General features: G+C 30.5%; 1 protein-coding gene across 3 annotated transcripts in view; it reads left to right on the top strand.

Moving 5' to 3' along the window:
* The first annotated feature begins 1,634 nt into the window (after nucleotides 1-1,634).
* how (protein held out wings) overlaps nucleotides 1,635-15,726 on the top strand; it is a 60,230-nt gene continuing 46,138 nt past the window's right edge. For all 3 annotated transcript variants that reach the window (XR_010879682.1, XM_067262626.1, XM_067262627.1), the window contains exon 1: nucleotides 1,635-1,851. Coding sequence is in view for 2 of the 3 variants with exons in the window: in XM_067262626.1 (XP_067118727.1) it covers nucleotides 1,725-1,851 (127 nt within the window). In the remaining variant the exon portion in view is untranslated. The remainder of the gene's footprint in view (nucleotides 1,852-15,726) is intronic.

Consider the following 15,726-nt stretch of genomic DNA (forward strand, 5'->3'; position numbering starts at 1 on the left):
TTTATATATGGAAAGAGGGTAGACCGCCCCTGGCTCCGTTTCACCTCTCGGATCTGGATATAAATATTTTTCTTTGTTAATAAGTACGATGCATTGAAAAGAATATAGTTGTAATTCTGTATTTTATTCTCGTGGGATAATAGTAAACTAGAAATTTATTATTATTATTTTTAAACGTCAACCAACTATGACTATTTAACAATAGGAAAACGTAAGTAATGATCCTTGGAGGCGAAGCATTTCTCTCCTCTTTATATCCGATTTTCAACGACAACATCCTTTTCAATGTTAAAATTTCCGAGTTGAATAATTTCTCTGGCAGTCACTCTTTTGGACGAAACAATAAAATTAACGAAATTAAAGTCGGTGGCATTTAATTAAATGTCGGGAACGAAAAAATAAATCAATCGAGTTTCGTCTTTTTCATTATCGCGGTGACTGACTGACTGGTGGTTAACTGAATTCTAGAGCATTATAAAGTAACAATTTATCTAGAAGTCAACGAATCACTGTTATCTAAGATAGGGACGATTAAGTGATGACATAAAACTCACAATATATCACTGTTTCTGACATCTCGGAACAGGTTTCGTACAAGATATACTTTATAGGAAGCTTTTCGAAACTACTTCCACCATCTTGTTTAAGGCAGCTCTAAACTAAAGTGATATATAATGTATAAATTTATATCTAAACTCCCGACTTTTAAATATTCATTTAAATATTATTCATTCCGGTGAAGTATGTGTTTTTTCTTCCTTGTTCCTAAATAAAAATACTCGAAATTTTTCCTATTACAATATCTACGAGTTAATTCTTTTTCGTAAATTAAGCATTAAGAGAGAATGTCATTTGATTTCATAATTTGTAAATTTAATTGTTGGCAACGAGAAAATGCGAAAAATTATATAAAGTACTCTTAACTAGGGCAAAAAAGCAATTCGATTCTGTCGACTACGTATCTATTTTTATAAATGGATCCTGTATTATATCTGATAAAGTTAATAGATTTGATAAGAATATTAAATATATTATATTAATTAAATATATAATATAAATATTATATTAATTCTACGTACACGTCGTCATATAGGCTAGCTTGGGCTTTATAATTAGAGTAAAGAGGGTTTGTATATAATATACTAGATCATTTTTCATTTATTTTATAAAATTCAGAATGATTATAAATAGAAGATATGTAAAGCCTTTATTCTCTAGGTAAATAAACAGCTCGTACTGTATTTAACTTTAAGTTCTAATTAACCCAAATGTAGACCAAGAAACAGCCTTACGTTAATACGTTTACATTACCAACAAAATGTAAATAAGACAAAACCGTCGCGTTTATTCTTATTTTGATTTATATAGATTTTTCGCAGTAGAAAAAGCATTTAATTGAATTAAATGGCAAAATTTCGCACATCGAATGTTGGCAACTAATAAAAAAAAGCTAGTAAAAAGGGAATGAATGAATGAATTTAATAACCAGTACGCAATCTTTTCCTGAATGAAGTAGAGTTTCCTTAAGAAGAGACGAAGAACGAGTCTTTCTAGGAACTGTCCCACCCGACCGGCACCCCTCGAAAACCAGTCGACTGTTCCGGCCAGGTCTGCGCATGCCTAGGAGTGGCAGCGATCTGGTAGAAGCAGAAGTTTTCGTCATTGCGCGAAGAGGTTGTCGGTTGGACGAACGAGGCGATTTTGGCTACTTAACGGAGGCAGTAATGGGGGAAAATACGACGAACAGCATGCAGAGCATCGCTGATTATCTCGCTCAGTTGTTGAAAGACAAAAAACAGCTCGCCGCATTTCCTAACGTTTTCATTCATTTAGAAAGGCTTCTCGACGAAGGTAAGTTCGTTTTAACCCATTAATATGTTATTTCTTCGTTAAAAACTCGATTAAACCCTTTACTCGTCGTCCGATCTTTATAAAAATAATGGAAAGGAAAAAAAGTCGGTTTCGGCGTGATCCGACTCGAGTCTCCGCATTCCTTTACATCCATTCGCAGCGAGTCGCCATCTTGAACTTCAATCTGTGACGTTTCTCTCCTCGTATCGGAATTTTCGTCATAATTATTCCATTTCCGATGATGCACGATACGTCATCGAACGTAAATGGTGTGTTAGTGTAATTGGATAGTTTGTAATAATCGGGCAAACACTGGTAAACGAGACAGGTGTTCTCTGTTTCGTCGCTTGTCATTCGATTTAAAACCAAATGTGCTATTACGGAGGCAAAAAGTGCGACGTGTTCGTCTGTCTTTGAACGTTGGCACCTGTTGATAATGCGAATTTTTATAAATGTTTAAATGTTAATTTACAGTCCGAAAGTGTTTCTTGTAGTTTACTTAATTTAACTCTTGAAAGTTAAATTAGAATTTAATGTGGTTTTTGTCCCTTGTTTTATTTAAATCGAAAATAAACATTGGATATTGTTTACGAGACAATTAACTACACATAAATGCTGTATTAAAACTACTATTCGTCATTTGTTTTACTGTTATGAATCTAATTGTGTAATGCGTAACTTTTTTCTTTTACTGACAGCATTTTGATAGTTCTTTTACTACATTTGAAATAATGGAAGCAAAATTAAAAGAGATACGGTCGTTTAACCTCAGATTAAATATAATAATTTATGCGAGTTAAATATCGAAAATTAGATTCCGTACTGTAAAAAAATAAAAAATCAGCATTATTATAAAAAGATAATCATTCGGATGATAGATTATTTTGAAGTGTTTGTAAATAGATCTATCTGTATTTGTAAATAAATTTCTAAGATATTTAAAATGATATTAGAGGCAATTGCAGTCCCGCGTTGTAAGTCGGCAGCTACTGCAGAAAACAAACTTTTGTGTAAATTTGTGCTTCGTTCTAAGTAGTCTCGGACGATCGAAAATTAGATTCCGTATTTCTAATTTACTTGTTGTGCCGTTAGTAACTTGCTAATTTACCGGTAATTATACCGTCGACGACGAGGATTTTACGAAATACTTATTGGATACCCGCCGCGTTCTCCGCCCGCGCTTACGTCGGGGACGGCTCGTAAATTTGTGTTTCGACGTCTCGCTCGCGACCCCGAACGATTAGAATTATTTTATTTTTGTATCCCGTAACGGTTAGTCGAAGCGTTAAATTGGTAAATTAGAGTATTTCGAGTATTGACGTACGCACGGTTTGCTAGCGTAGAGAAGTGTTGGTGCTCGTTTGCGGACTCTCGACGAGAAATCTCGAATTAGCGCGTTACGTGCGACGTAAAGAGAAATCCCGGGCGACGGATCGGTACGGCGTCGGTTAACGCGACGAGAAAGAACGGCGCGTATAGTAATTGTTTATATATTGTATTATACAAATGGAATCTTTAAATTAATTTGACAATTTTTTAGATGTTATCTTAACTTCTTAGAAAGGAGCTAAGGTAAATGTCTAAAAAAATGAACTAGTCAAACTTTATTTTTAAAGTAGCGTGCGTTTCTTCCTAACGACGTAGTTTCTGCACGGCGATTCGGTAATCGAGTTACGCCGAACCAAAAACTTTTTCTTTATTCGAAATAATAAAGTTAAGTTACGCATTTTTGTTCCTTTATATTTCTTAATGTATATTTTGGTAATAAATTGTGTTATGTGAGAGAACCAAATTTTGACTCTTCTAAAATTATTAACTACAATTGAATAAATATTGCTAGAAAAACAATTTGTTACTATAAGTACTGAAAATATAGCAGGCAAAACAAGAGACTGTCACAAATAGGCCTGTTTTGAAATGTTTGTGCTTAATCTTGGTATGTTTCAATAAAATAAATTTATCAGATAAAATTGGTTGCAATTTATTAATTTTACGTCCTTATCTATTACCTAACTATTAAGTTTTTTTTCTTTTTAATCTGTTGAAATTTTGGTGTATAGCATTCTTTCCCCTAAATAATACATTTATGTATGATTATTTTAAAAAATATTTAAGGTTTAAACAGTTTTCATTTTGAATTATTATTTATAACATTCTAATATTTCATTGGTTCTTCGGGAGAATAAACAACTTAAAATTTTTAATATTCTCGAATTGAATTGTTACGAATCATATTTTAAAAATAAACCTGCGTATGCTTGTATTTACTTCTGAGAAAACATTTGTGTTAACATTTTCTGTTTATGAAAAAATCAATTAAGTTGCAAAAATAATTTAAGTAATTTGTAACAAGATTATTTTGTAATGTGACTTTTGTAATTTCTTAATTTATATAGTTGGAAAATTAGATAATATACAGTAATAAATATATAGAAATTGTGTTATAAAATATATTCAATGTATGATTTTTTGAAATACGAAAGATTTGTTTTTAGCAAATTATTTAAGTAATTCTGCTAGTTTCGAAAAAATATTTTTTTCTATAATATGATCAAGTAATGATTTGAGTAATTGAAAGGTATATTTCCTTTTGAAGGAATTATTCTGTATTATATAATGTATAATTATCTCCATTTAATGTAATTTATTATTAATAATTGTTTTTAATTTGATTTACATATAATATAAATATTGATGATTACCATTTTTAATATGATTATATTAATTATTTTTCTATAGCCAATAATCAGTAAAAAAAAATAAAAAATCAGCATTATTATAAAAGGATAATCATTCGGATGATAGATTATTTTGAAGTGTTTGTAAATAGATCTATCTGTATTTGTAAATAAATTTCTAAGATATTTTAAATGATATTAGAGGCAATTGCAGTCCCACATTGTAAGTCAGCAGCTACTGCAGAAAACAAACTTTTGTATAAATTTGTGCTTCATTCCAAGTAGTCTCAGATGATTGACTAAGCAATTATTCAATTATTTACAAATTAGTAGAAAAATTTTCACTTGTCTTTATTACATATACTGAATTTTATAATAAAAATAATGTGTGTTAGTAGTCAGAATTACACCTGTGCATCCAATGGTTAACCAATCTTTTCATTATCTAAAAATCAAATCTACATATATCAATCCGATGTAAAATAAGGTCTTATTTTACGTCGGATAAATCTAGTTAAAGTAATTATAGCATGTACTAAATAAAATAATTTTCTTGTTTAGAATTAATTGAATAAATATGCCTTATCTTTGAAATTAAATACAATAACAACAATGAGTTTTTAACTTTAAAAATAACTCAAGCTCTGATTTTTATGAAAAAAAGTTAATTTTTCTAGAGTTAAATAATGCACCAAGTCGCAGCATTCTGAAATTCCAAATACTTTCGGGCCGTGCCAGCCTATCTTCGTGGGATATTTATCCATTAGATCGGGAGTCGCCGAACTACGGCCCACGAGGTTGGTTCGTCCGGCCTGTCGCTGCACCGTGCCACAAATGAGCTAAAATATAATTATTTGTATGGAAACATCATAATTGTAGATAAACTTTTTATGTAGAAAAAATTAAAATAACTAAGTAAAAATGACAAAAGTGGTTTAATTTGATATTTGTATCTGACAGTAATATAATTTTTAGAAAAATCGGTGAAATTAAAAATTTCTGAGACTTTTTGCAACTTTGGATATCGGAGTGCTTTTTGTGTAAATACCTGCAGTGAAGTTTCTAAAGTCGTGGTCACACCGTGCGATTTCTAGCCACGCAGGCAACTGCAACGAGTGCGAGTTGCGCCCGTCTTCTCGTGGTCGCTGGCATTGCAACTTGGAAACACGTGACCCAATAATAAACCAATAAAATTACAGTAGCTCGTTTTTGACTACTTTCGCGAGTTTACCAACAGTTTATGTTCTACTTAAGAGTATTTACAGAATTTTAGCCACTTTTCTTATTAAAATGGCAAACAGTTCCTTTTCTGAAATGAATAAAAGAAAAAAAAGGCAATTATTTTGATAGAGCTGGCGAGAATACACAAAAAGATAAAATCTTTGATAAAACAAAGAATTAAAATCCCACGGGTATTCGTGAGCCCGAATAAGCTCAATCAATCTCGATACTGTAAAAGTATAAATCTTCTAACTATTCGTCACGAGGGTCGCCGTACGACGTGGCACAAAGGCGTTTGCCGATTGGATGCGCGTTTGCAATCGGAGCAAGTAGAACAAACTTTTTGTTTCTAGTCACGGTTGCAGTTGCGCTGGTTTTCGAAGGAGGTTTACTAGTTAACGGGAACAGCCGTTGCAGTCGCAGTTGCCCGTGCGACTGGAAATTGCACGGTGTGACCACAGCTTAAGAAAAGCAGTTGCGAGCTTGCTGTAGCAGTCATGTTTGTGTATTGGTAAATAAATATGTTGGTTGTATTTGTTTTTTGTCTATTCAATATACTGTATTGAACAAAATGGTTGTTGGTCATGCTCATCATTCTCAGTTATGTGGCCTGCTGTGAAAAAGTTTGGTGACCCCTGCATTAGATCAATGTTTGGAATGGCTTTTTATGCTGTTTTTCTAGATATATTTTGACAATTTTTTTTTTTAAATGCTTGGAAGCAGATAAAATTTTTGTTGTAATCTTATAATACCTCCTACCAAGTGGAAATATTTTATAATTTTATTGCTTATTTATTTCCAGTTATCTTTGAACATCCATGATTGCTTTCAGGAATTAACTGCCATTTAGAACTCATTTGCATGTGCTAGACTTTCCCAAATCACTGCTACTAATAACTTGATTTCTGATATTCTTTTTTATCTGTATCATTGTCTCAGCTTGCTGTTTTCTCTTTTCTTCACTTCTCCATGATCTTAAACTGTGCATCCAATCTGTTACTTTTATTCTTAATTCTTGACTGAGAGCTATAATTCTTTTTCTTAACACAGTAACTATGTTAGTTCTAACATAGTTACTGTGTTTGAAGATGTGTGTGTTAATAAGATAGAAGTGAAAGTTGAAAATAGATGGTTGTATTTGAAAAGAAGTTTGAAACAACTGTCCATAAAGAATTTATATTGCATAAATTTGTTGTTTTTTTTTAAATAAATGATTACCATTTGATTCAAATGGCTTAAGGATTGCCTTTTTCCATGAAGTTAGTTATGATTGATTGATTTATTTAAAGCCTTATTTGGAATAAATTGGAAGGATAAATGCTGATATTCACAGGATGAATATTCCTATTTATTAAAAAATCTGAAATTTTGTAATTGTATATGAAAATACTTATTTCTCAATTTTGAAAAGACAGTAATTTTATGAATGTATAAAAAAATACATATCTGAGAATTAAGATTGCATGCTTTTGTATTTGGTAAAGAAATTATATAAATAATTGTGCAAAAAAGAACATCAAAATAATCATATTTTGAGAACAATTTCCCTTGATTTTTTTTTATTGTATATTAATTTTACAATCATATCTAGATATCAATAGAAATTTTAAAAATTTGAAAAATTATTTTAAGCAAATAATGACTTGATATATTGAAAAATTTAAATTATGTAAGTTGATCTTTATCTTCAAGAAAAATTCATAGGATACTATTAATCTTGATAGACGTACTGTCTATTAAATGACATTACATCTTTTTAATAACTATAAAAAAGTTTAGAAAGCTTTATAAAAATTAAATCATTGTAAAGAAATAATTTTTTTCATAACTCGTGAAGCTTTAATATATGATTTATTTCCTGTTTATATTATGGTAACCTCTTTTGTCATGTGTAATGATCACTGAATCATGTTAGTAATGACTAATATTTCAGTTGTTTGAAGGAAGATCTGAATGTTTTTGGCATAAAATATCAACACATGCTTAGGTGACCGTAATTCTTGAATAAGCAACTTTTCAACTGAAATTAGTTGAGAATCCATTTTTTTATTTCTCTATTTTACAAATCTCTAATTCTTTTTATAGATCTTTTTATTAAATTTTAGGTTTTTTAATTGTTAAGACTTCAATTCTGAATATCTTGAATTGCATGTACAGTATATAGCAATTTCAAAGTTGGCCATTACTCATTGCAAAGTGCTTGGCATGAGATCAATATGATAAACTTCATACTAAACATTTTGCATTTTTTGACATGACTTCAAGCAGCCCATGCAATGAATTTCATATATTAAATGTCATTTAATTCTTAAGAATTGTAAAAGTTTTATGTTGGTTTTGCACAAATACGAGTGTGCTCTATGAGAAAACAAGCAGTTTTTGCATAAAGCATGCTCTTAATTGTGCAGAAATATGGTTGAAACTGCTTGAACTTTTTCATTTTCTTTAAAGCATATCTGTTTCGGTTATAAGAACGTGCTCTTGTATGTGGCAGCTTGTTTTGGTCTTTAAGAGCACTGCACTGCTATGTCAATATAAATTAAATGTAAATGTCACTGAATAGCTTCTGTATCATCTGTAGTAACTATTATTACAAAATAAAAACCTAAAATAACAAAAATGCTTCTAATACTATAAAAGTTCTTTAAAAATAGCCTTAGGTATATTTTGTGAAATTTAGTACTGATTTTTGCCCCATCTAGAAGGGTATGCTCTTATATGTGGAAATAGGGAAAGTTGCCTAAGTCGTACCGGTGCTTAAATCGTACCTCAATGATTTCAAAAGAACTTTATCTGCCATACAAATGGCAACAGTGTATAGTTATATGGCTCTGTTGTACTTACGTCCATAGGCAATTGCATCTGCGTTTCAAGGAATTAAGGCTGTTTTTGGTAAACAAATTCATTTATAGTCATTTGAGTAATTTTCATCTGGTGTGTGGAAGCTCCTAAGGTAAGGAAACACTAGTTATACTAAAAAAGCAAAATGTATTTATATAAGTTATCTATTAGTGATTTGTTTGCCTCTTGCAGTGTTGTGAAAGATTTTTTCAAAATAGTTTTGGGGCTTTATGAACTGACACGCACACTGTGTCTTATGTCGAACCCCCTTTAAAGAAGATACGGAGCAAAATTCTGTTAAACATAAATTACAAAAAGAAGAATGTAAAACGAAAAAGGTGAAGAATAGTAAAAACAAATATTGGTTTTGTAAAATATGCAGTGATATCCGTGAAGAAAACATGATTCAATGTTTTAAAACGCAAGTCTTGGATTTATGATGTATGCAATGGAGCTACAAAACGAACAAAATAATATGTTTGTATTGACTGTAAATGAAGATATAGTTGTGTAAATAAGTTTAAACCATATATATTTATTTAATTTTAGTTTGAGGTACGACTTAGGTAGCAGTTAGTATGACTTAAGGTACTGGTTTATTTAGTCGTACCAATTTCAATTTTTATAATTTTATGAGTTTAAAGAAAATGTGCACAGACTATTTAATTTTTTTTCAGTAAATAAAAGCAGGGTTTATTAAGGTTTCCAATGATACTCATAAGTATGTGTTTACTAATATATTGTGATTTCTGAGAACATTTTTTAAGGGGTACGACTTGGGCAACCTTACCCTACAGTAAGGCATTTTTTAAAATCTGTGGTATAATTATGAGCATATATTACATATTGTAGATTTTGATAAATATTTAAACTTAAAATGATCAAAATAATTTTTAGGAAATATTTTTGTAATACCTGCAATTATCATTCATCATAGTTATAAAATTTTATCAACAAAGTAAAACAACTTCTTGCACAAAATTTTATCAACTAATATTTAGTTTACAACATTGTTCTATATTAAAACTGAAGCAATAAATATATTTGAAAGTAATTCTTATAATCAGATTCGTGTATTGTAAATTACTTGAATAAATTCGATTGAGAAATAACAAAACATTACATCTGAAAGAGTACATTGATAGCATTTTAATCTTAGTGTTCTTTGAACAGGAAGAGACTATGCATCTTTGTTAGGCAATAAAACTTCTTATTGGTAACAAATTCGTTAATACAAGAAACAGTTTTACTTATTCCAGAATTTATACTTTAATTCATGCATTAATGATACTATAGTTGTAAGATGTAAGCAAAAATGTGCAAAAAGAAATGTGTGATGTATGAATTTATCTTGAGGTTATAGCAACCGATTCATATTCAGCATTTTACAGTATTTCAGTATTTTTTTTACTGAATGCCAATAAAATGTTGTTTTACTGTTGAATAGTTTTTATTGGCATCGATGTCATTTCCAATTTTTTCTTGAACTTAGAATCAAATTGCTACATTTTGTTTTACAATTAATTTCATCATATTTAAATGATTGTCAAAATGCTATTGTATAAATGTGTACCTCATTTAATGTTGTTTTTCATTTTACTGTCAGTTTTATTTCTAAGTGTCTTTTTTCATGGTTGGCTATGATTTCTTTAGGAAGTTTAATATCTTGATGAAAGAAATAATTTGCATATTTTTAAAAAGATTTGAAAGGAATATAAAGTCAAATTTATCAAGTATCTTATATTTGTGTTGGATGCATTTATTTAAAACTTTCACTAAGTACTGATTTTTTTTGTTAAATAAATAAATACATATTTTCATTCTCCAGTTTATGAAATGATACAAAGGCTAATTGAAGACAATATCCTCTTAAAGCTATTTTATTAGCAAACTCAACAGTCTTTGACTATCTGGGGAAAGTAACTACAGTAAATTTTTTTTCTTTATTCTCTCAGATCTATTAAAATGATTTTTAAGGCTCAGCAATTCTTCACAGTAAGAAAATCTTTCAATATTAATGCTTATTAACACAATTGGACTCTTACTATCTTTTTAATATTAATACACTTTGATTAAAATTTCAAATATAATTGTAAAGTATGTATGCCATTACCAGATTAAATGTACAGTACTGTACATGAGATTTTTGAAGAAAATTAAAACATCTGAGGCCTATGTTCACATTAAATGTTATAAAAGATGGGACTTAAAAAATCTTTTGTTTTTTGTATTTCATGTGTGTTTGTTGAAAAACTATAGTGGGAAAACAAATGACATCGGTTAACGAACAAATCGGATAACAAACACTTTCACGAAGGATTTTTATGTTCGGACAATGAACACCTCACAGAACAAACACAAGAAGAAGCGACATAAAATAATGAATACCGATTGGTCTTCCCTCGTCTTCGGGCAACAGTTCGAAACTTTTTGGAGCACGGGAGACGTCGACACTCAACCCGGTATATACCGATCGGATAGTATTCCTCCGAACTTTGAAACTCTCCCTCGTAATTCCAGCCTTTTATTTTTCTGACAAACAATTTTTTTATAGTATTTGCGAGACTGTCGGGCAGGCACTCGTTAAATTTTGCATCGGTTTTTATTTTCAAAAGGTGAGAGTATAATAGCAAAGGTAGAGAGTGGGCAGAAGATGTCTAATGTTGCTGGACAGTATGGCTTGAACAGTTCTACAGTAGGCCACAGTTCAATCGTATCTAAGAAAGATACTGTACTATCAGGAAGACTCAAACAGATTAAAGATCTTTTGAAGAATTGGGAGGATGTCAGAACAATGATCATCCAAATGGCATCCAAACCAGGTTGAGGTTAATAGGCTTAGGGATCTCTACAATTACAATGCTATTAATTACTTCTGGAAAATCCTGAAGAGAAAAACAATTGACATTAGACAGATTCTTTATCCCCACAAATGGAAAAAAACATGACTAATAAAAATGCAAGACTGTGTATATATGTATTTTTATTATTACATATAAATAAATGTAGTAGGAAGTATATATTATTCATTTTTTGGAGTCTCCAGAATGAATTAATCAAATTTCCATAAAAACCTATGGTAAATCGATAATTGGTTAATGAACAATTTGGATAGCAAACAAAGTCTTGGAATGGATTATGTTCGTTAACTGATCCCCCCCTATATACATATAGAAGAGTATGTTTTCTTAAACTTCAAACATTATATGTTTTTCTTACACCATTTGTTGTAGGTTTGGAAATTTCTTTTATATTCTAATCTCATATGAAGAATTGATTGGCAACATTCTTGTCAATCAGGATTAGGGAATTCAATCCTGGCCCTTATTTCTAATCCCGGGATTTTGGGATTATACTTAGTCAACCCCGGGATTATTTCGGTATTGAGGTTTAATAAAAAATAAGAAAATCTTACAGAAATCAACTCTTTAATCAACAAATCAAAATTTAGACAAAAATCAATGTATTTTATGGTATACACCTAGCTAATCTAATCACTCTAACTAATCAGACTCGGAGTAAGACTAACCAGAATTAAAATCACTGTCTTCGTGTTAAAGGTATTCTTTTTCAAGCATCAGTGAGATCTCTAAACTTACATAAATTGAAAAACTTTTATGTAACAAACTATGCAAATAAACATTGAAAATTAACAAAAATCTCTCTTAACATTGACTAAATAGATGACTTTCATGTAACAACCTAGTAAGTAGGTACACTCAAACCTGTTTTTGTGCGGTCTTTTTTTGTGCGATTTTTTTTACATGTGCAATGTGTTTTGTGCAATTATTTTTGTGCAGTATACCAATTTGATTGAAATTCATATACTGCACACAAAAAATCACACAAAACAAATCACACAAATAAAAAATCACACAAAAATAGACCACACAAAAACAGGTTTGAGTGTAGTAAAGTAAGTTTCTTAGCAAAAAGTATTTAAAAATAATATTAATCAGTCACATTTTTCTTAAATATAAAGAAAACTAATAGGAACATTCTAATTTGAATTGCAAAAATATGATCTGAGAAATAACAATGCATCCAGTGTTTCATCACCAAGTCTGCTTCTTAATTTGTTGCATGTATATATATGCTGGTATATGCTGTCACACATATATACACACGTGTGACAGAGCTGTGGACTGGTGTGTTTGTTATCAGGTGTGGACAGATATGTTTGTTATCTAGCATTGATGAGCATCTGTATATCAATGCTAGATAACATAAACACACCTGACACGTGTTACAATTTTGTTTAATTGACTACAGAGTGTATTTGATCTTTAGAAGCTCTAAATTTTAATACAGATGAGTTCTTGAGCATATTAATGTTCATTTATTCAATTTAAATTGGATGCAACAACCAGAGGCTGGTGGGAGTGCTCACTTAAGGGTGATGATATTCCTCCATTAAATGGCTTATTAGAATTTTTGAAGGGTCATGTTAGAACTCTACAGCCAACCAAAAGTGCTCTTGACTGCAGCAGAAAATCGATTGGCATCTGTGAAAATTCAAAAACACAAAAATGAAGTATATTACCAGGTAACCCAGTGAGAACTACTTGTCTATCATTTTAGATCAAAATACAAGAAGTTTTATATTAAAATGATAGGCAAGCAATGAATGTTTTGCTTGCCTATCATTTAAATATAAATGATAGGCAAGCAAAATAAAGCAATGATATTATCTTTTAAGAGCACTGGCACTGAATGTTTTGCTTCATGCAGTCTATTTTGCAACTTTTTTAAAATGATGTCAATCCCGAAAATCTCGGGATCAGAAAAACTTAATCCCGAAAATTTTGGGACTAAAGGGGTTGGGATCCTGGGATCAAATCGTCTAATTAGGATCCAGTAGAAATAGGACCAACCAACTTGCATATCAGAACAGGTTGAGTTAATATTGCTGGATAGATCTAACTAAAGTTGTTTATGAAAAGAACAATTTATCTCACTGTTTACAAAATAAATTGTTTTTTTCACTGTTTATTAATCACATTTACATAAAGTACTGAAACATAATCATGTATTAAAACATGATAGATTTGGAAGCTACAAAGATGAACAGATCAAGTATCTGAACCTTTTGATGTTGAAATCCTCACATGGAAATATTCAAATTAACTTTGACCAGTTATACGATGACAATAAAATATATAAATAGTTTGCATATCATTAGCATATATTTTTTAGTGCCTAGTGCAACTCTAAGAAAAAATTGTGGCATGCCAGAATCCTATGTTCACTTGCAGCCCACATTCAAGAAAGCTTGTTTATTACTGCTGTAAATTAAATTTTATGGATTGTCTATTCTTTGTTACTACATGCTAATAGTTGCTTTGATGAAATATTACTTCATTTTATAACCATAACTGAAATTCATTTTATTGTTTACAAAATACTGTTAAATGTTAATGATTTCTAGAAATTTATTAGCGAGGTTGAGGCCGAAGTTTTAAACGCGAAAATGTGTACGTCGGACGTTCGGCACCACTTTCCTGTAAGCCTAGAAGTTTGACAATGGTGTTTGGATAGTCAGTGGAATCATGCTCGACATTCCAAATGCCATTGTCAAACTTCTAGGCTTACAGAAAAGCGGTGCCAAACGTCCGATGTATGCGTTTTCACATTTAAAACTTCGGCCTCAACCTAGCTATTAGCTGCTAAGTTTAGTATAAACTGTCCTATTTGTTGGGCTGAAATTTGAAAACATTGTAGGCCTATAAATTCCCACTGTTGTCTGTCTGTCTTTCCTTAATCTTGAGAATATAGTTAGATGAAATCTGAGACCAGATATGGAAACCTTAGGAGCAGGAGGCTCCAATTAATGATATATGAACTACTGATGCAAACTGGAAGGCACTGTTTCAATTCAAAACTTCCCCTGACAGCAGTTAATAGATAGACCAGCATAACCTTATTGGTAAAGGAAAAGTATGATTTACAGGGACAAGCCACTACTAATTTGAGGTGGAGAGCATATATTTTAAATGAAATAAATTAAAAATTAGTCTGGCATTGTGACGATGTCACAATAAATAAATGCTTTTTATAGATGGCTTTCTGGAGATGCATCCTTCTAATTTCAGGGCTTAACATTGCACATTCATTGGAAATGCAAATATAATATACTGTATATTGAAATGTCGTAATATATAACACAGTATATAAATTGTTTTTCTTCTGTAATGTAGAATATCTAGATTTAATCTTATTCTGTTTCAAATCAGAATATTTTTGTGTGTAGTGTTGCCATCTATAATGTGTGGGATCTGCATGTATTTGTAATGCAGAAACTTGCGGGAGAGTGATAGAGAATTGATTACCATGAGTAACAATCACACCAAGAGACACTAAAATGCTGATTTTATGTACACAATTCTTATGTACAGTATATTCATAGACTTTACAGGTATTAAGCACATAGCAGCTCACAAAATAGGTATATGAAAAAGACCACTGAATATGAAAAAAATATTCACTTCTCGGGAATGCGAACCAGAGACAAACCTTTACCACGATGATTAATGTTGTATCTTACCAACAATTCCTTCAATGTTAACAAATTACACAAACAGTTAGATTTACACATTTTTTCTAACACAAAGGAAGAATAGAAATGCTGACTGCTGAACCATACACTAAAGCAAGACACACTTCCCTTCCAGTCTCCAGTCAGAATACCAAATTCCGGTCCAAACACCCCTCTTATACAGCACCATTGGCACAGAACTGCCATACAGAATCCGCCCAAAATCTTGCAAAATAGAACAAAAGAAAAATGTATACATCATGGGTAAAAATACAAATAATAATTTACATCACGTACATAGGTCAACTGACAAATAAAAAGGGATAATTAATAATATACAAAGGAATCCAAAAAAACATAAATAAATATAAATATATTTATTTATTTATTTATGTTTTTTTGGATTCCTTTGTATATTAATATATTATTATATATATAAATAATTATATATATATATATATATATAATTATTAAATTATATATATAAATAAATAAATAAATATATTTATTTATATATATAATTTTTTAAAATAATTGTTTAATTATTTTTTTTGTGTGTGTGTGTATATATATACTAGCAGATAGGCTTATTCGCTATCG

The sequence above is a fragment of the Centruroides vittatus genome, unplaced genomic scaffold (assembly GCF_030686945.1).
Source record: "Centruroides vittatus isolate TY-2023 unplaced genomic scaffold, ASM3068694v2 contig_150, whole genome shotgun sequence".
NCBI classification, from domain to species: domain Eukaryota; kingdom Metazoa; phylum Arthropoda; class Arachnida; order Scorpiones; family Buthidae; genus Centruroides; species Centruroides vittatus.